This window comes from Perissodus microlepis, chromosome 4 (assembly GCF_051167445.1).
Source record: "Perissodus microlepis isolate ML-2025 ecotype Zambia chromosome 4, ASM5116744v1, whole genome shotgun sequence".
In the NCBI taxonomy this organism is placed as follows: Eukaryota; Metazoa; Chordata; class Actinopteri; order Cichliformes; family Cichlidae; genus Perissodus; species Perissodus microlepis.
Window position 1 is genome coordinate 28,837,549 of NC_140464.1, and position 25,216 is coordinate 28,862,764.

General features: G+C 39.5%; 1 protein-coding gene across 1 annotated transcript; it reads right to left on the bottom strand.

Moving 5' to 3' along the window:
- Nucleotides 1–7,516: 7,516 nt before the first annotated feature.
- Nucleotides 7,517–25,044, bottom strand: mpp2a (MAGUK p55 scaffold protein 2a). The gene is made up of 14 exons (XM_084926930.1): nt 24,964–25,044; nt 21,367–21,415; nt 20,145–20,245; nt 19,851–20,006; nt 19,561–19,728; nt 19,278–19,385; nt 16,447–16,566; nt 15,480–15,611; nt 15,277–15,379; nt 13,869–13,937; nt 13,615–13,776; nt 12,737–12,939; nt 11,489–11,617; nt 7,517–11,357 (listed from the first exon to the last, which is right to left on the bottom strand). Exons 2-14 carry the CDS (start codon nt 21,395–21,397, stop codon nt 11,181–11,183), a joined length of 1,659 nt encoding a protein of 552 aa, XP_084783056.1. The 5' UTR covers nt 21,398–21,415; nt 24,964–25,044; the 3' UTR covers nt 7,517–11,180.
- Nucleotides 25,045–25,216: the final 172 nt, after the last annotated feature.

The following is a 25,216-nucleotide window of genomic DNA, read 5'->3' on the forward strand; positions in this document are numbered from 1 at the left end:
TGTGTGTGTGTGTATGTGTGTGTGTATGTACATATATATATATATATATATATATATATATATATATATATATATATATATATATATATATATATATATGCAGGGGCTTGCTGGGTGTTTATATAGATATATATATATAGATATATAAAAAATTCCCCACTTGCCCCTGTGGGCGGTCAATCCTTCAAGCTCGGGTCCTCTACCAGAGGCCTGGGAGCTTGAGGGTCCTGCGCAGTATCTTAGCTGTTCCTAGGACTGCACTCTTCTGGACAGAGATCTCAGATGTTGTTCCCGGGATCTGCTGGAGCCACTCGCCTAGCTTGGGAGTCACCGCACCTAGTGCTCCGATTACCACTGGGACCACCGTCACTGTCACCCTCCACATCTTCTCGAGCTCTTCTCTGAGCCCTTGGTATTTCTCGAGCTTCTCGTGTTCCTTCTTCCTGATGTTGCTGTCATTCGGAACCGCTACATCGATCACTACGGCCGTCTTCTCATGTTTGTCTACCACCACTATGTCCGGTTGGTTAACCACCACCATTTTGTCCGTCTGTATCTGGAAGTCCTACAGGATCTTAGCTCGGTCATTCTCCATCACCCTTGGGAGCATCTCCCATTTTGACCTTGGGACTTCCAGGTTATACTCGGCACAGATGTTCCTGTACACTATGCCGGCCACTTGGTTATGGCGTTCCATGTATGCCTTGCCTGCTAGCATCTTGCACCCTTCCAGATACAGACGGACAAAATGGTGGTGGTTAACCAACCGGACATAGTGGTGGTAGACAAACAGAAGAAGACGGCCGAAGTGATCGATGTAGCGGTTCCGAATGACAGCAACATTAGGAAGAAGGAACACGAGAAGCTCGAGAAATACCAAGGGCTCAGAGAAGAGCTCGAGAAGATGTGGAGGGTGAAGGTGACCGTGGTCCCAGTGGTAATCGGAGCACTAGGTGCAGTGAGTCCCAAGCTAAGTGAGTGGCTCCAGCAGATCCCGGGAACAACATCTGAGATCTCTGTCCAGAAGAGCGCAGTCCTAGGAACAGCTAAGATACTGCGCAGGACCCCAAGCTCCCAGGCCTCTGGTAGAGGACCTGAGCTTGAAGGATTGACCATCCGCAGGGGCGAGCGGGGAATTTTTATTTTAATATATACATGTGGCATTATAATGAATATCAAAGTCCAGACCATATTGAGAACAGGCCTTCGGGCCAGCACTATATGGGGAGAAGCTCGCTAACTCATCTGCATCTATCAAATGGTTAAATATGGTCTTATCAACTACACAACCTGTCAGACAGTAATCTAACAGCTTTGAGAAATTATCCATATAAACATAAAAAAAAAATAAAGATAAATACTCCCCTGACTAACCCCATTCCCTACATAAAAGTTGGCAGACATGCAGTTACCCCATTTTATGCGCATAGACTGATGAGCATACCAGAAGGACAGAATTCTTACCCAAGATTTAGGAACCCCTCTGCTGTATAACTTATAAACTAGCTTTCTATGATTTACAGCAGGGGTGTCAAACTCAAATACACAGTGGGCCAAAATTCAAAACTGGAACAAAGTCGCGGGCTAACGTTAATATTTATTGAAATATATTTATTCCTTCAGATATAAGAATGAATCTTTTCTTATGGACTCAAACACGTTTTGCTGAAAAACTGAATATGGAACAAGCAAAACTTAATACTAAACAATATATATATATATTATCTGTATAATACCAGTAGGCCACCTCTAATAGTAATTTGGTATGGCTTCGTGGGTCAAATTTGGCCCGCGGGCCAGAGTTTGACACCTATGATTTACACAATCAATCACTTTAGAGGCATCAACTAAGCACACAATTATGTTCCCTCTAAGCAGTGCGCGTGAGCAATCACGCACTGCTGACACTGTCTCCCCACACAGAAAATCTGCGCTGCGCACACACACACACAAAAAAATCCAGCCTGAATTGGAATTAAAGTAAATACATGTATTTATTTTATTTCGCTAATTTTCTGTGTGCGGCGACTGTGTCAGCAGTGCACGATTGCTCACACGCTCAGCTTAGAGGGAACAGATCCAGGATTTCCTTCAGGGCAAAAATACACATATCTGTACTATGCTTAGATTTAAACCCAAACTGTTATCGGACAAACTTTTACTTGTGTTTAAAATGATATTTTCAAGGACTTTGGATAACATGCTAGATAACGCTGTAGGTCGATAATTATTCTTGCTGTTTATTTTTCTAACATGACAGCAATAATTGAATCTGGGAGAATCACACGAACTATGAACCCTGTGAAACAAATAGCAAGCAAATGTTTCAAATGTTCAGCAGATATCTTGTCCATCCCACATGCTTTACTGTCTTTTAATGTTCTAATTGCATCATAAATTTCTATTCATGACATTACATCTTCCTTATTTTCGATTTCATCCACGGCAGAAATTGAACTTTTGGTTAAATAGAAAGAAGAGTTAAATAGATCACCGTAATGTTTCTGCCACATTCAAGTAATTTTCTCAGACCACTAACACCATCAATATTAGCTGGTAAAGACGTCTTAACACTATTCATTGTTTTCATGTCTTTCCAGAATTCCTTTACCAAACTTATCTCCAATTTCTTAGCAAGGGAGTCTGCCCTCATTGTATCTTTATTCATTTTAATAAAACATAGCACATACTTAAATTTAGCATTTTCGCATTTCTTATGGTTAAATTTGAGGGCCAGAACATTGCCACCCTGACTCCATCCAAACTTTAGAGGACCTTACCTCAGCATGAAGCTCCTCACATCATAACTTGTAATATAATAATTTTTAGTGATTTTATCACTGAACTGTTTTCAGTTTGTCATTTATGGCATATTTGTTGTTGTTACTGAAATATAAGGAAAACAAATAGTTAGGAAAGCAGAATCAGTAGGAGCTTTTACCTTTTAAAAGCTGGCTTACAAAATTTAACTTTGCTTTTACAAGCCTCTACCAGCCAGTTTTGCATGTTGATGTATCCATATAGTCAAATACATCCATGCCTCAGTGACAGGCAAAACATGTGCTGCATCCTGTCATTCAGGATCAGTGACCTTTGATGAAAATATTTTCATTTGAGTTTGTTTGTGAGATAATTAAATAAATAAATAAGATTTATTTAATAAATAATAAAGCTAATAAATAAGAAGGTTATTCCGCCAAGTAAAAACTTGAAATTTAGTACATCATTTTAGATTTTATTAAATATTTTTTTAAAGAGTGGGCTTTATATTTAGACTGTAATGACCATCCTGGAACGTCAGCACCTGTTCTCAGGAAAGGAGGAAAAGCTGTGATGAGAGGTAAAATAACTATATTCTCACCAAAAAAGCCAGCACAAATGTATTCAGGAATTAGAAGGAACCATCAAAACCCTAGAAGCAGCCAACCAGCTGGCTGGAAATACTATTCCGAATTTCTGCTTCTACCCCACTGTAATATGGAAATATTAAATATTTAGGCATTAATGTTTGTCCTAGGCTTCCAGATTTAATTTAATTAAACCACATCCCACTTTTAAAGAAAGTAGAAGATGATCTGGCAAGATGGAAGTCTCCATCCATATCACTGATGTCGCTTCAGTAAAATTGATGGTTTTACCAAGAATCAATTATTTATTCTCAATGATCCCGAGTAAAATATCACCGGACTGGTTTATGCTCCTAGGACCTGGTGTCCACATATGTGGACATCACATTTTGGGTTATCTAGACCAAAATACTAAATTTTGTTCTACAAGGGCCTGATACCCACTTACGAGGACATTATACTGCCACTGTTCTATCGAAATTTAAAGCGAATGTCCTCATATGTGGCTCTCATTTTTTTCAGAAACAAAAATCAGGTAAAAAAAAAAAAAAAAAACTAATTCTTTGTTTTTACATTCATCAGGTCCCAAACAACCCAAGTAGCAAAGAGAAATTAAAAATGCATGCCTAGGGATGGGAATTGAAAACCGGTTCTTGTGATTCCCACTCAATTAATTGGAATTGTTTGTCATTTTTGCAAAGGATTCCCTTATCGATTCCATTCGCCTCGGATGACGTCACCACGTTGCGGAGCTACTAGGCAGGAAACATGGCGCCTAAGTGGCACAAACGCTTAGGCGAGAACGGATGACAACAGGGCAACTTGCAATACTTGCAAAGTAGATATTTCATTAAAGGGAGGAAACACTACGAATGTGCAAAAGCATTTGCTCACAAAGCACACGATAACCTTAAATGAATGTCATGTTTTTAATTCCGCTCCGGACTAGTGAAGCTCAGCGGTGATGTTTGCACGTCCTCTCCCGTTAATACGGCAGGTAAATAATCAACTAACAGTGCATATTATGTTAGCGCAATCTGCCTTATTACAAAACTGTGTGTTGCATTAAGATGACCATGATGAGAGAAACAGACAGAGTCTGGCTGGCTCAGATGCTGGCAGTTCTCACTGCAGTGACTAAGTTTGTGGTCAAAGGCTTGCACCCATTTGCCACAGCAGATGCCCCCGATTTTCGGTAAGTGAATGTGTTCAATTGTCAAAGGAGCTTGCAAAGAAAAGCGTCTGGACTTCTTTAAGTTACTTGAAGACGTTTCACCTCTCATCCGAGAAGCTTCTTCAGTTCTAAGGTCAAATGGTGGAGAGTCCCAGATATAAACCTAGTGGGAGTATCCCCCCACAGAGGGACAAAAGGACCCCCTGATGATCCTCTAATCCAGCGGTCCCCAACCCCGCTGGATTAGAGGGTCAAAATCAAGACACAAGAAGTGGAATCCTTCACTGCGCACATTAACGCTGTGGATAAAAACATCAAGTTCACCAGGGAAGACACAAAGGACGACTGTTTGCCTTTCCTGGACTGCGCTGTGCACATTGAAGAGAATGGCAACCTCAACATCGAAGTTTACCGGAAGCCCACACACACGGACCAGTACCTCCTGTTTGACTCCCATCACCCTCTGGAACACAAACTTGGAGTAATTATCTTCTCTGCACCTCTGGAAGTAAATGGACTGGTTCTTATATAGCGCTTTTCTACTCTTCTGAGCACTCAAAGCGCTTTACACAACTTGTGCATTCACCCAAGCACATTTTTCTAGGTGCTTTCTAAGTAATATTCACACACACTCATACTCTTATGGATGCATCGGAGAGCAATTTGGGGTTAGTATCTTGCCCATGGATATTTGGCATGCAGCCTAGGGGAAACCAGAAATCGAACCACCAACCTTCCGATCAGTAGATGACCTGCTCTACCACCTGAGCTACAGCCACAGTGGGTGGCTGTAGCTCAGGCGGAAGTCCAATATCATCTCTTTTGTCTTTGTGACATTGAGGGTGAGCTGGTTCTCTTGGCCCCAGTGTGAATGGGCGCTGACCTCCTCCCTGTAAGCCATCTCATCACCTTTGGAGATAAGACCCACCTCTGTTGTGTCATCCGTCCATTTTGGAAAAGTTTTGACTTCTGTTTTGATCATATTTGTTATCCCAGCATCATTAAGGAGGTTATGTCTTTGGTCATGTCATTCTCCCTCTAAACATGATAGCTTGAAAAGTTGTTAATGAATTTTGATAGAAGATTGTTGGGGTGTAAAGTGGGTTCATGCTAATGAGCCATTAAACTCTGGCTTACATCCAGCAAGGTATTCAAGGTAAAATAGTGATTTATTTGAAAATTGACAAAAAGCTATATAACATAGAAACTATGATTCTTGGTGTGGTGAGCAATGTTCCCTCAAATTTTTCACGTGTCTGAGCGAACACACAAACTCCCTGAGCGGTCCCCTGGACCACTGAGCAACAGCAGACGTGTGCACTGTGGTCACGCCAGCATCAAATCCATCCAAGTTACATGGTTTATTAAAATAATCAAATTACAGCATTTACATTTATGTTAGACGACTTTTAATTAACTGCTTTAGCCCACTTACAATAAAAATTTATAAATAAATCTTGTTCATGACCTGTGTAGTATGTTAACACTATTGGAAGGAAAAATAACTTGAACTCCAATTTTGAAAACAAAACTTTCTTTCTTCTTTTTTTTTATAAAGCTCTGACTTGTATTATGAGTCTGTGGTCTGGGAGAGAGTCCTGTAACTCTCTGTCTGCAAAACACAGTATATAATGGCCAATGTTGGGCAATTAATTATATAGTTACTTCTTCAAAAAAGAGTTATGCAAACAAAGTTTTTTGCAGCTGTTTACCTAAAAATGCGGCCAAGGCGGGGTTTTTTTTTTAAATAAACATTTCAAACTATTTACAGAACAATCAGCTGTTCTGCATCAAATTTGATGCCACACAAATTATTTGTGCCACTCCAAAAAAAAAATTTCTGTCCACTATGAGATAAAGGAGAACAACAGCCTGATACCGGCAGGCCTGACAACAGGAGATGTATCACTGCTGTAACACCTGTAACATTCAGCAGTCGCCTCATTGTTCTGACACACACAACAAAACTACTGACTACACACTAACTACACAAGATTTGCGCTAAACGTTGCAAATCTCTCACATCTCAAAACACCGCCGTCACTCCTAAAACTTCCCCCTTCCTAAACCACTAAATGAGAGACCGTGCCACAGTGCGCAATTGCGCACACACGCAGCTTAGAGGGAACATTGGTGGTGGGTATTGTATTGAAAGTACCATATAAAGATTTAAAATATGTCACATTTGACCTTTGACCTCTCCTTCAAGCCAACATCAAACTGCAGGTTAAAGTGACATTAACACTATATTAAGGTATCGAAAACCACCTTTCTTTTTTTCTTTTGGAACACAAAATAAACTTATTTATTAATTATTAATAAATGTTTTTCACTTGATATTTATTAGTAAACATTTAAACACATTTGTACAAAAGATTGAAATGATCTCCACTAATCTGGTTTCTGTTTCAGGAAAGGTTAATCCAACTCTTTCTACATGTACACAGCAATTTTGGGAAAGCATAGGTTCACTGTGCAATTTGGTTTTCCAGAAGTTTTAGATCACCAAATTGAGTTTTTGAAAAATGCTTTTCTTGGTTGAATGTTTTCAGAATGTCTGTGGTAAATAAAAATAAACACTGGCTTGCAGTGTCAAAGGTCAGTGCCATTATCCCCTTTATGATGTCAGACTGTGCAATAAATTGCTGGTAGGCTTCTAGTTGGCCAAGATTTCTACATGGTTAGGGTTGACTTGGCGTGCTCTTGACAGTGCTGGACATTGTTTTTATGTTTTCATCTCTATGTGGAGGAAATGAGGAGCCAGAGAGACAAAAAAAAAGTAATGGTTTACACAAGTTACATTAATTACCAATATCATTGGCTGGTTTAACTGTTTTGAGGGGAAAATGCCTTGCATCCATCATGCCACTCCAAAGTGTCTTTTATAATACTTAACTTATAAAATATAAAATTATTAAATATAAAAGTGCACATGAATAATTGAGGCTTTAAGCACCTAAAAACATGCAGAAAGAAGAAAAATAATCACAAATAATTATAATTGAATCATTTATTCTGTAGAGACAGAAGCATCACTAATAGCAGCCTTACAAAATAATTCCAAGGTTCAACACTGATTCACCGTCTAATTCAATGCATGACTGCAAAGATTTTGTTGTTTTGCCTTCAGGAAAGTCTATTATCGCAAGATCATCAAATCTTTCTGTGATTTGATGATCGTTACGGTTGCATTCATGACATTTCATTGAAAAAAAGCACACAGTGAGGTTTTGGAATGTCCTCAAGAGTAATGATGGTTTTATTCCAGCATATTCAGACGTCACATGTATAGCTGCCAGGCAAGAATCTGCTTTTCTGAAGCCATCTTTAAAAACTAGAGCATAAATATAAATGTTATCTACAAAGACTGACTAAAAACTGCTCCCCTAACACAGCCTAAAGAACCAGACTCTGTTCACTGTTAAACACCAAATTTTCTTGTATCGCTAAGCGATTGTGCATCAAAATACTGAGTAGCTGCCACACAAAAAATACATGAAATTAAAAAATAAATACAATGATTTGTTTTACTTCAGTTGGCACTGTGGAAACTGTGACAAGTACGGTGGCCTGAGAGTGACACTACAACGGAAGGGCAAAAACAAAGAACAGACAAAAGACAACACACTGTGTTGACATTCAAATGGTGAAAATACTGTTTTACATTTATTTTGATGTAGGTCAGCTACTGTGGTCTTCACTCTTAGGCTACCACTGACATGTCTCATACTGTAAATACGAGGGGGGAGCATCATTCCTTCTATATGATTGTGTATCTACATTCTATCTACAAACTTTTTACAGCTCACACAAGAAATACAAAAAACAAAAAAAAAAAAATCACAGACACATCAAAATTAAAAGTGCTAACTGAGAATGACAGGATGAGTGAAACAGAATAACTCATTCTGGTGAAAGAAAGCTTTGTACAATGACTTCAATGTACTGTTTCACAGCTTGTGTTTGTTTGATTTCTTCCTGATGTGTGCACTTTTATTCCATATTCTTGACACTCTGTATGTTTAGTTGGTCCAAACTGAACTCTAGGTCTAGATCCACCTATAACAGCCTGCAGAGGCTGTGTGCTGCTGTGCAGCCACACACCTTTGCAAACATATTTGGTCCTAGAAGTTATCAGCATAAATGATGCACAGTTAAATATCAGTCATTCAGGACACAAGCATATCACTACATGTTTACTATATGTTGTACTGTGTATGTGACAAATAAAATTTGTATTTGTTTATCTCATTGACCAATAATTTCTATCATAGTTTTCCTAAAACATGTTGACAACTAAATAAAAAAGAATGCTCGAGGAGAAAAACTATGACAAAGTGTATTGACACTGTTGTCATCGAATATATATTGGGCAGAAAGGAGGCGATCCAATCAGAAATAATCTCTCTCTTTTTCGGTCAGGTTAGTTGTGCGTATTTCATCTGCCGCTGACTAACAGGGTAAGTTGGAGGGAAGCTCCCTGTTTGTCATGAAAACAAAACAAAATGTCAACACTTGAGTAGAAGAGAAGATGAGACATAGACATAAAGTGGATATTGAGGAAAATAAGATGCTCTGTAACCGTTTGGAGCAACTCTTACTGGTAAAATACAACATACTTTGACACTTTATATTTAAGTGAAGTCACTCAACTTCAGGATTAGCCTACTGTACTCTTATGATACTTAGTCGACTAAAACTACACTAAAATTAAAAGAGGTTAGAAGCTTAAAATACATCTACAACTAAATGGTGTTGTAGTTAAAAGACTGAAACTCAAAATTAGCTGTCAAAATGTTACTGAGTGGGTTGACTGAATTCTTACAGGAATTTTAAGTGTCTGCGAACAATTATTAAATTTGGAATATGATGAGAAACCTATACAGAAATCAAATAGAAAATCATCAAGTAAATGGTTATGTTTTAAATCAGGCCTGTAGGGTTTTAGATAACACCCTGGGTCAACACACCTGAATAAAATGATTAGTTCATTACCAGGCCTCTGGAGAACTTCAAGACATGTTGATTTTAGCCATTTAAATCAGCTGTGTTGGATCAAGGACATCTAAAACCTGCAGGATACCGGCCCTTGAGGCCTGGAGTTCTGTTTTAAATGAACAGTGTATCTCCTAAGACGCATTCTATGATTTGCTCTTAATAGTGGCCACATTCACATTTACACATGGAACTGAATTAAAGGGGGTTCAAGTTTAGTAACAGAACCATGAGAAGAGGCCAGCATTATGAGTAAATCATGATTGAAGAGAAACAGTTAACAGTTCACTGAATGCAGAGCTCCAGATTTCTCATTTATTTCTTTGTCCTATTTTTTTCAGCACCTGCTCCATAGGATGAAGAGGATATTCGTTGATTCTTTTTTGTTCTCTAAATCATAGTTTAATCCATGTGACCCACCCAGTGTGCTACTTCTTGAAAAACTGTTAATGAAGCGACTGTGCCGCACACTGAAACAAAGTTAAAATGAGATTATAGTGAAATGTGACGAGCTGTTTTTTTATGATAGGTGAAGATATCTAGAAAAAATGTTTCTTTATGTTTAAACCTGGCTGAGAGGTTTCATGCTAGGTTTTGATCGAGATCAGGGGTCTCAAACTCTAGTCCTTTAGGACTGAAGTGGCTATTCAGCCATTTGATTCACGTTACAGCAGCTCATGAGTGAATGAACATGGAGCAATAAAAGTACTTTTAGAAGTACATTTTTCCAAACACTTACATTACTCAAATTTAGTAGGGTTAGGGGTTGCATGCAGTCAAGTTCTATACTCAAGTGCTATACTCTTGCTAATGACCTACTAATTGTAATCAGTTGTATTGCAACAGGTATACATGGAAAAGTTTCAGGACACCGGCCCTCGAGGACTGGAGTTTGAGACCCCTGGTCTGGATGTGATGTTAACTTTGACTTTTCAAACAAATTTAATCTATTATTGCCACTGATGGTCATGTACCATTTAGATGCTATTGCTCAGTGATTAGTGTCTCTAACCAATAAAAGTTTAAATCAAATCTTTTTAAAAGCCTGAAAGAGATGTCCTTTCACTTTTCAACCAACTCCAGAACAAGAGACATTTTTTAAAGATTATGACGGCCTCACCAGACTTAACCTAAAAAAAGCTTTACCCATGGGTGTGAGGGGATTTATAGGAAACCTTATACAACTTAACCTTTATGCAAAACATTCACATTTACTGTAGAAGGCAGTGGGAAACTATTTTTGATTTCATGATGAGAAACTGTACACTTACAAAAGTGAAAGATGGAGCTTGCTTGTTCCTAATGGCACCGAGTTGCACTGAGATGGCACTGATTAAATGCAAAAAATGTAAACAATGACAATGTCTGATGATAATCATCAGTAATGGCACAAGTCTTTGCTCTGAAGTCTCTATGTAAACAGGAACACACATGCATATGCACACTTTTTGAAATGAAGGGTTTTTTTCCACCTCCTCGTTCATCTCTTTCCTTCTTCAATTCCACGCTTTCTTTGCAGCACTGAAAATATATCCTGTTTAAATTATGGAAATTTGAGAAGTTATCCTGTAAAGTTATTACCCATCATTTATACTCAGTGGAATATTTTCAGTGCCTGCTTCCTTTCTTGTTCCCTCCCTCCTCAGTCCAGCACATGTCTCTTTCTAGAACACCCAGGTGACCGGGACCCACTGGGGGTTTTTGGAAACCGTTTCCAGCGCTGCTTTGACGGTGCGGTATGTCTCGTCGAGGTTGTCGTTGACAATGCTGAGGTCAAAGTAGTGACCATAAGCTGTCTGGATTTTAGCACTCTCATCGCACGTCCTCTGCAGCTCTTCATCCTGTGAAGGAAAACAGATAGCAGGGCTGTTAATCACAGGACTTCTGCTTTGACTGATTTCTCATTATTTGCTACTTCCTGAGTTATTCATCTTCTTTATGTGCATATGGTTGTACTGTGAGCAATTCCTACCATCAGCGTCTTGGTGACGACCCCTGCCTCTGCAGCTGACTGATTTATGGCCTTGAGCACCTCGAACTCTGGAGCTTGAAGGAACACGATGTAGGGCAAGAACTCAGAGGTCCGCAGAACTTTGAGAGACTAAAATTAAGACACGCAAGCAAAATCAACACAAGTACATTAGACTGAAAGAGTCTCTTGCAGGCTCTAAACTTTGTGACCCACTGGGCTAATCCACCACAAGTTACCGACTGACGACAGTGAAAGACTGTTTTCTCTATCAGTGCTCTTAATAAGATGCCCTTGAGTGAGGCACATGACACTATGCTGACTGAATGGGACTGACTGTGTCAAACTGATTTAAGATAAAGTAGAGAAGTTGTCATGGGATTACGATGTGAGGAATGTGGAGGGTTTTATTTTGTGGACCCAAATGGATGCAGGAGATCAAAGTCTCTCTCCCACCCCATGCAGGAGACTCTGACAGCACTGAGCAGCTCCTTCAGTGGCTGCAGCACCCACGATGTGGGACAGAGAGATTTCACAGGTCTTTCCTTCCAACTGCTGTCAGATTCTACAACATGGTCTCTTCAGATGACACACACACACACACACACACACACACACACACACACACACACACACACACACACACACACACACACACACACACACACACACACACACACACACACACACACACACACACACACACACACACACACATCCAATACACTGTGTTAACCTTCGCCCAGTCTCCCTTGTATGCAATATTATGCACAATACTTATGTGCAATATCAAGTCCAAATTTTTCTACTTTAAGGCCATGTACTGGTTAGTGATCACCATGTTTTATGTGGACGGAGCGGCCTTGACTTGATGGAGGGATCAGAAAAGCAGAGAAGATGAAGAAGAAGCGAAAAGCAAAGTCACAGAAAAAGATGAAAACTATCTAAAGTTTGTGACCATTTCAAACAGTGTGCTCATGGTAAAACTGAATCAGCTTACCACAATAGCACAACGACATTGATTCAGCATCTCAACAGAAAGCACCCAGTCTATGACTCCACTAGCACAACGTAAGTTAGAGCATTTCACTTTAATAAACTGGCAATAGAAACTATTAGAAGCATGTGTGTAATGTATACAGGATTCTGTCAAAGTAGCCCCTAATTTTCACACAACGACAGTAAAGATGCTGCTGCTTATGATTACTGCTAAAACAGAAAAGTCTTGAGCAAGAGTATGTATGTGCACACCTGAGGGTTGGCGTCCAGTATGCAGACCCGCCCTGCCTCCACCACCTCATGTATGGAGTCGATCTTCAAGCCATACAGGTTGCCCTCATACTCTCCATGTTCTAGATAGCGCCCGTTCTTGATGTCTGTTTCCATTTTGCTGCGGGTAGTGAAAGCAAACATCCGACTCTCTCGCTCTCCCTTTTTGGGTTTTCTGGAGGTGTCTGCGCAAATACAAGGAAGTTACTATGATCAGTTTATTAGCTCAAGCCAGCTAACATAGCTCTCCAACCCAAATTGTAAAATTTTTTTAGATGGATGGTGGACATTTTAGTCAGTTTGTCTGCCACATTTGGTAGCAGACCCCACACTGAAACGTTGTTTTAATAAAATCTTCTGCTATTAAAGTCTAAACTGTGGCCATTCCTTTTTCAACCCTTTGAGAAACATTAAAGGTGAGTATTAATCTATATTAGTCCAAATAGCTCTAATAGGTTGCCCTAGCCTTTCCCAGTAATATCTTCCCTTGGGGCCTATTGTACAGGCCTCTGAAACCATCCCAGGATAACAAGTGCCACAACAGGTGTAATCAAAAAGATTTGACCTGCAAAGCTAGTCAGCTTTTTTCCTATCAGGGGAAGCAGGGAAGACATCTGGACATGAAGGCAGTCAGGTTGAGCGAATCCCCTCTGCACCATCTACTGGCTGAGACTCAGATGATGCAGAGGGGACTGATCAGAGGATCAGGGATCAAGATGTTTTTTTAATCAGAGAGCCGAAATCAACTTCCTGCATAGGGGTTTGTGGGCCTACCGATCGACTCAATATAACAAAAAAACAATTCTAGCTACTTTAGCAATAAGAAGCAATAAGGCAATGGAATATATCAGACTTCATACATGGAATTATGGTCCCAAAGAGCTGTGGATCCCTCAGTAGAAGCTTATTCTTTAGTCTCCGCCTCCCCACACCTTGAGCACCTATCAGAATCAGAGTTTTCCTCTTGAAAGGTGGGACCTTGGCCACCTCCTCATAGAGCAGTATCTCATGTCTGTCAAACTCTGAGGGTGAACAAAGAGCAGAAAGTAAGGACAAAGCAGTAGGAATATTTTACCTCAGCAGAGCTAAACTGATCCTGGCTCCGTTTTATTACCTGCATTTTTGGTGGTCACATACATCATCTTCTTCTTCTTCTTTCCTCCAACACCAGTACACAGATTTCCTGTTGCATTGTTGGAGCACAGCATTAGTGTAGGCAGAGAACTGAAGTCAAACTGCAAACTAAAGTAATTTATGAGCATCAGTCATGTTTCACAACTACTAACTTGTACTCATTTGCCCACAAGCTGGCTTGTAATGATCAGTCATGTTCATGCAGGTGTCTCTGCCAGATATTATGTCTCATACACATTTAATTTTTCCTCTTTAAGTTCTAATATTCATGTTTGTGCTTCTAAAAGGGGAATTAGATCTACTGGATCTACTGATAAGAGCTCCCTTACAGAACAAAACCCTTTCTGTAAACTCTAACTGAATTAGCAGTTGTTCGAATGCTTATGCAAATCTCACATTTACAGAAGTGTAAAAAATGACACATCATTGACTGGTGACGTTTAGCAAAGAAAACCTTTTTTCTTTTACAAAGGTTGGACATCAGAGAGAGATGGTTCTTATATGCCATAATAACTGGGGTAACTCCCACATATGAAAGTGGGAGTATGTTCAAACTTCTTTTCTTGTAATCTAATACAGGTTCATGCTATAATGCTCAATGTTATATTAAAAATCTTTCTTATAAAAAGTGCACTGGCACATTGTGAAATTTAAACATCTGAGCAAACTTCATGTACCTGGCGTGTTTGTGCAGACCTGGATTTCCACCACCACACGGCAGTGACAAATAATCAATAAACCAAGGGCTGCAGCAACACACACCAGACATGTGAACATAATGCCCTTCCTTAATGAACACCTACTTAATACTTAACACTCTTTCAGAAGTCTTTTTTTTTTTGCTGCCATATGTTTATTAACGATTTATATTTCTGTTTACAGTATAATATGCTAATATAGTTCAATACAAATGGGTCATATTCTGTTGTGTTCATGAAACATTTTTGGCTTTTACCCCAAAGCTGTAAAAGGCTGATGGAGTACTGTCGTCACCCTGCAGGGCAGCAGCTTGGACACTCAAGTTTGTGAATGCTATAACTCCAAAATGTGCCAATGTGGGATTTTGAAATGTTTTGGATTTTGAAGGTGCAGCTACTAAAAATTTCAGATGAGTTTGAATCTCAGCGACACTGACCTCAAGGTTTCTTCAAGTTTCCTGAAAATCTTGTGATGCAATAATTCAAGGAGGAAGTCACCTATGATTATCTAACTGATACCATCCACTAGGAGGCTGCAGCCACCAGTATTTTAATAATATTTTACATCCATAGTGAGATGATTTCATTAAGGCCCAAAACACACACTGCATCCATGCTTTGATTAGAATCCAGGCCCTCTGTTAAAATAAAGTCACCATCATCACAACCTTATTCGTTCTTTCATATTACCTGCAGGTGCCAGCTCCACATCTCTCTTGACAAAAGCTTTCCTTTTTTCCTCAAGCATCTGACTAGGGATTAACCCAGCACTCCCACCTTCCACATGACGTGCCTGCACAACAAATGAAGAAAAAATTAGCAAAGCAATCCAAAGATATGAAAATGTGCACACAGGAAGCTATAACATGTTCACATAAATACTATTCTGTCACCTGCCACCAGTTGACATCATCCTGATTGACTATTTGCAGGATATCCCCGGTCTCAAACCTTAACCCCGCCTCCTTGCAAGGAATCAGGTTGTCGTTGGCTGGGTCATAATCATAGTGACACTTAAAGAATACCTGGAGAAATACATAGAGGTACACATCTTTATTTCAGTGGTGCATCCCAAGTTAAAATCCCTTTAAGACTAGAACTGCCAGGAGGGGCAAAGATGCCATTTTTTAAGTTCACTTAAGTTGTTTATTTCATCAAATTTTTCTAATTTTAAGTCAGATTTGGCAAAACAAGGATTTAAGGTGAATTTTGAGGGATTTGAATGGTTTCATCAATGAGTTTTAAAATTTAATTGCAGGTTGTAAAGTTAAAACACACATTAGAATAAATAAACAAAGACTGGACAAAACTAGCACAACAGCTTACACAGCACACTACCCTGCCTCAGTCCGCAGCTTCACCTGCTGAGGTGCTGCTCAGGCAATTACTCATGTTTCATCTAACTACATTCCCCTACATATTTATTTATCAATCACATATAGCTAGCTCTGACTCATGTAACAGCAGCATTTACGTCAAAATGTGTGTAAACAATCGTATTGCTAGGCAGCCCAATGTGCCACAACAGTGATTTTACATTAGTTTCTATGCGGCCGAAATAACATCCTTGGCGGTTCTATGTAAAAATGGTTATACTTTCTTTTCTCTTTTGATCCCAAACACCCCAAAATTCAGTATTTGATGAAGAAATCCATTTTTAAAACGGCATGAAATATGAGATCACGTGGTTTTAATTTAACAGAGGTCAAAACAAGGTTCTAGTGTTAATGAAAATAAGTTTCTAACAATGAAATTCAGTTAATAACCAAAAATAATAATAAAAAATAGAAACCATGACAAATAAGGAGAATAGATTTAGCCCCATGTGTCTATTCTGTGTGTGGTGTGTTTATGTGTCACCTGTACAGGTGGTATGGATTCATGATAACTTGGCAGTATCTTCAGAACCACAATTCCACTAGCTGCTTGCAGCTCTTCCTGTAAAACCCTGGGGTCCCTGCCCACTTCTCGTCCATTCGCCTGTCAGTAAAGTAGACAACAAGAGTAATGACAAAAAAGATTCCTTACATGTATTAAAGGTTAAGCTAAAGGGTTTTAAACAGCTGACTAGAGTTTTACATTTAAATTTGCAAATTCGATCAGTTGGCTTAAATATTTACAGAACTTTGAAGCATGTAAAAATTAAAAGCCTCTTGTGGACTATGCAGATGACGGACAAATTGAACAACTGAAAATGTACTCTTAAGGTGTTAGCCCACTACAGAGCACCAGAACAGGTCCCAATAGCCCTGTCAGGAGGGATAGACCTGCCCAGTGCAAGCAAGCTACACCACAGAGTATTTAAACACAAGTATGTGACATACTGTTTTGACTGGAAGAAGCTCAGGTAGTAACCTAGCAGAATTATGTCTACCTGAATGAAACACAACTCAAACACCAAGTAACTGACTGAGCTTCTGATATCTTACATTCATAGTATCTGCTCAAACATCCACTCAAATGAATAAAGTTCCACAGATTCCAGGAGTGAAACTCCAATAACTGCAGCACCAAAATCCCCTGAATAAAATGTCAAAAAAACAAACTTTCACTAGCAAATGATCCTTACTTTTGCTATTTTTTCCTGATCTATTCATTTGCACAGTATTGGGATTGACCCTGTGCACGAGAAAATGCTAACTTCCTGGTTTGAGACCGGATGTGGGGTTGTACATTTCCGGTAGCTTTACTTTGCGGTCAATCGCTACTGCAAAGATATACTCCAAAATCATGTCCAAAACTCGAAAACGGAAAGATCGCGTTAAGTTACAAAGAGCAGAAGGTGGGAACATTCACCACTGTTGTGTCACAAAAAATCTAATGATCAATTTTGACGTTTAAAGAGTTTAGATCGATCAGTTGTTTACATCACTCAACACAAGCAGAATTGCATTACTGCATGCAGAAGACACATTTCACATTCGGAAGCACATCTCTGTATAGTGACTGGTCTTATGATTTAAACAGGCAAATGTTCAGCATTCAAACTACAGGTGAAGAATAGTCAAACTAGATGTTTACCCCATTATGTTGATATCAGCTAGTCAAGTACACACCTACACAGCATGTTAACAAACCGTGAAAAAAGGCACACAAAAAATGAATGATTGCTGGTAACGGTTTCTATACATTAGTATGTACGAAGGGTATGTTGTGACTTACCTTCAAAATTACAGTGGTCCCTCGCTAATAACGCGTTCACCTTTCACCTCGCTGTTTCGCAGATTTTTTAGTGCAAGTTTGCATGCTTATTTTTTTTTTACGTCACATTGTGTCCTGCGTCCTGATCGCTGCAGACGATCTCCTCCGTGACGTCTCTCCTGTACAGTACAGAATCGCTGCATCGATCGCTAGCAGTGTGACTCTGAAGTGCAGTGCTGTATGTCCACGAAACGTTTTGCACCGTCAAAAAATAAAATTGGCTACTTGATTTCACCTATCGCTGGTTATTTTTAGAACATAACACCCGCGATAAACGAGGGACAGCTGAGAAATATAACATTTGAATCCCTTTTCTCTTTTGCTCTGAGGCGCGGGGAAAAAATATCAACAAGTCGATGAACATCATTTACAGACATATTGGGTAAATGCCCAAGACCTCTATAGAAATGTAAATCGCCGCTTGATTCATTCACTTGCTTAACGTGTTTTGGACCGTAAACCAGGCGCGAATAGGACACCGGAAACAAAGCTCCCCACAGGAGTTTCCGCACTGGAAGTAGCATATGCTAACGTGCACATAGTCAATTGAACTGCGGTGGGTTTCTGCCCCATGCTTTCATAAGAACACATAGTTTACCTCGCCATCTAGTGGTTAAACAATAGTATGGACACAGATTTATGCATTTAGACTTTCAGAACACCGTGATCAATAAACAGCAGGGCAACAATGACCACTTTAGACAATGACATCATGTTAGGATGATATGAAAGACATTTTATATTGTTTCACAAACAATTATAAACAATAAAAAAGGTCCAGAGAAATTTCAGTGACACCGTAATGTACCAAAATATGTGTAACCGGTCTTCTCATTTTAGGTTTTTTCTTATGGTAGTTGTGGAGGTACGCAAATAATCCGGGGCATTTCATGCTTGAGCCTGACCTTGAGTCAAGTTGACACTCAAGAAGAAATAAACACAAGAGAACAAGAGTCGATAAGTAAATGCTTAACGAGACGATTGATACGGTAATACGGTAATATCGGTAAGCTTCATATGTAAATCAGGCGGGAACTCAGAACAGCATAAAAAAAACTGGACACATGTGAAACAGCTACTGCTGTAAAAATAGCTTCCCTCCCAAGAATCACAGTGACAGTGGGCCAGGTGCACTGATTTCCTGGAGTCTCAGCTGGTCTCCTGTTAACCTCACAGTGAGACACATTTTAATGTAGATGAAACAATGGAAATATAATGCTTTACAAAGTGAGCTTGGGAGACGTTACCTCTGAACAGTCTGCAGTAGCTGTCTACATGTTTCTGTCGGCTCTTGCATTCATAGGACGGATAGTCTTAGCAGGAAACCAAAAAGTATATTCTTCATAAAATACTAACTTAGTGAAAAAAGTAAACAACTATCCTATAGAACTAAAAACGCAAGGTTCCACCATAAACCAATAAATTAGAGGATAATTGAAAATGAAACTAAGGAAAACAAAAAACAAACAAAAAAGAAAAAAGCAACACACCTCTTTGATGATATCGCCGACGTGCAGCAGCCCTTGTTGGTCTATCATCCCACCATGAAGAATACGAGCTATCACCAGCTCCCCACCCTCCACCTTGAATGTCACACCCTGGAATACAGTTATTACTGGCTATTATCTCCATCATTAACACTAATAAAAATCTGCATCCAAAACCCAAATGGCACCAGTATACAACCCACACAAGCATTTATTATTTCACAAACTGAATGTTTTTAAATGGGAAACACAAAAGGTGCAAACAGTCCAAATTCTAATAACCTACCAGATGCTCCCCGGCTATTTTGCGTATGCCCACCATGCGGATGGCATCAGGTGGAAGGTGGTTGTGTGCTTGGCTGTCTTCTGGTTCATGGTCCACAAAGTCACATGGGCTGGGAGGTGGACTTTCACATGCTTGAGCTGCCACTGAATCATGTGTCTCCAGCAGAGACTGAGGCACAAAATATCATGCATGAAATATTCGTTTTCCTTCAATTAACCACCTCTGTGACTGGAATACAGTGAAAACACAAAGTGGGAGATACTGTGTGTGGGTCTTTGTGTGTTCCACACCTGGAAGTGAGGCTGCGTGAGAATGCGAGCAAGCTCGGCTGCAGTGTCAGAACGATTGGTGAATGGGTCCAGGTCTCTCAGGATCTCCTGCAGGAGCTCCACATTATTCTCCCTCACGGGTGACAACCGTGGCTCCTTCAGGCTCTCCTCTTGCTCCTTACACACAAATACAAACACGGTTACAAAGACGAGAGCGTGCTGCAAGTGCCTTTACAAGTATGAATGACAGAAGCGCAGCAAAATTTATTGAATTTAAAATATGTGTGTGCACGAGTGCATCTGTGTGAAGCGTACCAGAGGGCTTTCCATGATGCCTTTGAGGTAAATGAGGTCCAGGTCATTGGCTGTGGTGGAGCTGGCCGTGCTGTCGCTCATTGCATCCAACACTTGGGGCACTGTGACACACACACACACACACACACACACACACACACACACACACAGTGAAGGGAAGAACAACATTAAGTAAGGGAAACATGGAAAATGAGACAGTAACAAATGACACAGAGCTTGTGTCTATAGTTGTAACTCTGCTTTAAACAAGCACCTGGCTTCCTGGTTTTAACAAAGCTGTGATGTAACTGTCTGAATTCTGCTCATTATAGGGAAATTCCTCATTGGAATTCAACATCCTTTTAGTTTCAAAAATAGATACTTACGTGAGTATGAGTTTATAACTCCATATTAATCTAATGGCATGGGTTAAAAAAGCTGCAGACTGTGTGTTGTGTCAGGTAGGGGATACTACCGAGTGTGGTGGCACACGGTCTGTTGTTTGGATGCATTTTTGGCTTTAGGAACGACAACATTGAACAAAGAGAAGAAAACAGAAAGCTGCAGGAAAATTGGCTAAAATCATGTGCTAGAGAAATGAACTGTACATGTATTGCTTTGCTTTGCTTTGGAAGTTTGAGAAAATTTCAACTTGCCAGCACAGCTTGTTAGCCGGAATGCTGCCTTAAGGTTAAAGTTTAAAGGTGAAATTTAAAATGAAAGAAAACTAGATTATGACTCATAAATACAGCCTACAGCAGTGCTGTTATGTACAAAACTGCAGTGAATTTAAGAATTTCTATATTTAGTCATATTCAAGGGAAGTATGCTACAATGTAACAAGCTGCAATTATGTAATTTTTTCATTTTTATTTATTTTAGTATTTTCATATTATTGAATTTGATATTACCAGATGTAATCAAAGGCCACAGGTGTAAACAAACCAGCATCATATAAACTATATATACTACAGTGCTATCATAAATATTGGTATTTGGGGGCATCAGTCGTTTCCTGGAGGATATTCTACAGTGTAGCTGTAACTCTAAAACATCTGTTATCATTAATTAGCTTACAAAGAGCAAATACCACAATTTTTCAGATTAGTAACACATTCTCATAATCCTGTTTTTTAATCTTTTGTGAAACTGGATTTTAGGAGAGAGCTGGGAATAAAGAAAACAGAAAAAAACAATCATGTGGCGATGCTAAGCTGATGTGGAGTATAGTGTTTGGTCTCACCAGGCTCTGTCCTGGTGGAGGCCACGGGCATGGTAGAGCTGCAGTAAATCTGAGAAGGACAGAAAGAAAAAAAGGAAAGAATGAGCAACAAAATAAATGTAAGTGCAGGTCTGAAAATAAGACACTGACAATAATGATAAAGATGTTCAATGAACACCAACATTTTAAAAAAGGTTGTTTCCTTTGCTGCTACATTCAGATGGGGATGATTTAGTACAAATGAATGATGTCCTCTGTTCATGTCGTGCAAACCACCTGCTTTTAAACTCACTGGGCAACTTGCAATACAAAGATAAACACTTTCACATGAATAAAAGCCTCATGATTGGAACCAATTGGACAAGTCGACACTCTTAATATATAGGCCACTGCAACACTTTTACACGCAGTGCAGTACACCACTACAGCCTCAGTAATACACGTTTTTTAAAAACAGCTTTTGAGCTTATATGATTTTACCAGGCTTTTTTACTCCTATAAATTGCTGCAGGAAGAAGAAAAAGGGGAGAGCACAATTGCAAGTAATGTACTGGCATAGAAACATAAACACTACAGCCAGGGTAGCTATTTATCCATTTAGGCCTGAAGCTAAATAGCTGAGCTGATATATCACACATGCACCACAGCTCTGAGTTTTTTTTAGTGATCATCTGACAGAAGTGGATATGAGACCAAAAAATTGGAGAGTTGTCAGTTATCATAGATATATGAAGAACCAAATCTGGCTTTAACATGTTTTTCTGTTCAGTTCTGACATTTTAGTAATTATTTTTATAGCATGATTTAAAAAAGCAGATTCAGCAGTCTAAAATATTCATGTTAAACATTTTAATCATCCTTTTCTGTCGAGACTTATGCTGCCATCCTGCTGACTGAGAGTAACAACCGCGTGATAATAACTGATGACTGGGTTCAGTGTATGCTATAAATTAGCATGAGATAAAACTGCACTGCTCAGTTGCTGCACGTGGGAATGTTTGCGGGTGTATATGGTATGCTCGTGTTTTTGAACCCCCTCCCCGCCATAACGCAGCACGACAAACACACAGGGTGCAGTGATGTCAGCGACTGAGGGTGGAGCTCCACTGATTGTTCTGGAATTGAATACGCATGGCAAAAGGGGAGGGGGGGGCATGTGGGTGTGACTAATCTATACACTGCCAAGACAGCACACACAATACAATGGCAATACGGAGAAAGTGAGAAGGGAACAAAGAGGCACACATCCCTTTAATGCTTTCTATCTATCTATGCATTTATCTATGCTTGTTGCTATGACAAGCTGCTGTTGCAGTTTGTGGCTGCCATGGAAACCCATCTTCCCTCAGTTTTGCCTTCACACACACACCCTGCTGTTTATACTAGAGTAGGCATTACACAACACCTCAGGCAAAAGTGGATGACGTAAAAGGAGAAGCTGTAAGAGTGAGACGTGTGGAACGGGATGGACTGGATGTAAAGTATAATGTCTGAAAGATGAGATTCACACCATCATCCAGCTTTGATGCACATTTTATCCAAGCTGATGACAACAAATGTGAAAGAAAACATTACAAGATTTTAATCTTGGATACTACCCTGACCTGTTTGGGTCTAGACTGGTGACAGCAAAACTCCATGAATAATAATGAACACCATAAAAGAGAGAAACTGACTGAGCATAAGATGCTTCAGTGCTTAGCACTGTTGTCTCACAGTGAAACTTCTTAAAGTTCAAACCCGCGCCTTCTTTTTTCAATCTGCTCTTCCAGTTTCCTCCAGTAGCTCCAGTTTCTTCCCAAACTGAAAACATGTCAGGTTAATTCCCCTGACCAAGGGACTAGCCTACTGGCTGCCCACTGCTCTTAAAAGGGGCACCCCCAAATCATATTTACATTTTACTCTACTCTGTAGTACCATTTATCCAGCTAAATTATTTTGGTTATGAGTCACCTAGTTTACTCTGCTTTAGAGCAGAATGTGTGTGTGTGTGTGTATATATATATATATATCCTCAGTGTGAAAAAAACAAAAAACAGATGTTGCAAATCTAAGTAGAACCACTGACGGAGCAGCTGAACTGAACTCACACTGTGTATGTATGACTCATCAAATAAATGCACATCGTGAGTAGCAGCGTAACTTCACTGAGCTGTATGACAATGAGTATGGGAGTACAATACTTTTGCTCTTTTGTTGATATTACTGATGAGGACGTGGACTCATTCTATGTGGATGAAGTAGGCTGCTCAGCTACTATACATGTCAACTACAATAACAGCCCAACACAGACACATTAATGACTGTGTTTAAAATGCTGTGAAGTCCATTTGCTTTCTGCTTCCTCACACGTTCCAACAAACACCCCTCCTCCTCCTGCTTCATCGTCACTTTTTTTAACACTTCTTTCCCTCACAGCTTCCGCAGCTCTGCACTCTGTCCTGCTGTCTCACTCCCCTCTGCTTTTTTTAATCCTTTTTTCTTGCTTGCAGATCCCCTTAATGATGTTCCCCTCCTTCTTACCTTCCTCCCATCCTCTCCTCTCTATTTATGCAACATCCCTGCCCCTCCTCCATCCACCCCCCACCATCATCCATCTGCTTAGCTGCACCAGGACAGGCCTGCTGTATGTAAAGAAACAATTGTAGAAAGCACATGCTGGCAAAAGCTGTTTGGCTGTGTGCTGTACTACATGCCAACATGGTTTAAACTGTGTCGTTATCCTGTATTTAGTAAAGCTGGTCATTTCAAACTATTTATTCCTTAGACTTGAGCTAAAGTGCTGTTTTATCCACATTGTCTTTTGTACTGTTTTACTATTTCAAAAGGAAAATCCCAACCAAGCAAATATAATAGCTGGACTACAACTTAACTGATGACAAATGTAGTGTGATTATTGTTTCTAATCATTATTATTATTTTGAGTCTCTGAGATCATAAAAAACACACAAATCATGTCAGTTACTAAACTTAAACCGCAAGAGAATTACTCAGAATTGTTATTGAATTATTAGAATACATAATAGAAAAGAAAAAAACTTTAAGAGGTTTATGGTATTTAATATTATGACAAAGGCTTTATTAAGCAATTTAAAAAAGCTATATTTGGCAAGTATTAGGACAGATGAGTCTAGCTTGACAAACTGTCATAAAATTGTCAGGGTGAGTGTGACTCTAAGTCTTAAAACAGTTTAACTGGTAGCCTAACTACACTACCATTAACATAACCAATGAATCCCTCAGCAAACACACAATAAACGACACAGGTGCAAATACACCAGTGCAAGCAGAGAAGTCTACTAATTAATCTCAGGAGTCATACATAACAAAGCACCACACACACAAACACAAAAGGAGAGGGGGACAGAAAGACATGCAGATAGCCTGTCTGACAAAGGAAGATGCTAATCAAACATCACAAATGAAATGTAGCGCTAGTGGCGCGCGGTTATTTAAATACACTGAGAGAACCGCGCGCACACGCGCGCACCTTTGTCAACCTAGCTTCAGTGTATCTGCTCCCTAAAATAAACAACCCTTTTATTAGGATACTTTAATGATAAGACGTCGTCTGTTAATAAAATGATATTTGCGACACATAAAAAGAAACTCACCCACCTTTAAACACAACAAGAGACGCTTCCTGCCGTCTGTGATGTCTCGTGCGCTTTTTGTTGTCGTCTGGTTTCTCGGTTCCCTCTGTGACTGGAAGAGGCAGAAAAATACACAACTTCCGAGAAAACTTCAGAATAAAGGACATTTAGCGACTAAAGCTACAATAATATTGAATTAAAGCATTATATTATTATATTATTATTATATTTTTATATTTATATAAAAGTAAGAGTTGCCACTGAAATAAAAATTATAA

Excerpts from the sequence above, each read along its gene's own strand:
- mpp2a (XM_084926930.1), bottom strand. The coding sequence starts at position 21,397 with ATGCCCGTGGCCTCCACCAGGACAGAGCCTG. Across the intron at positions 19,386-19,560 it reads AAATAGCCGGGGAGCATCTG|GGTGTGACATTCAAGGTGGA; the intron begins GTAGGTTATTAG and ends ACTGTATTCCAG. Across the intron at positions 12,940-13,614 it reads CTTTGGGACCATAATTCCAT|ACACCTCCAGAAAACCCAAA; the intron begins GTATGAAGTCTG and ends GTATTTGCGCAG.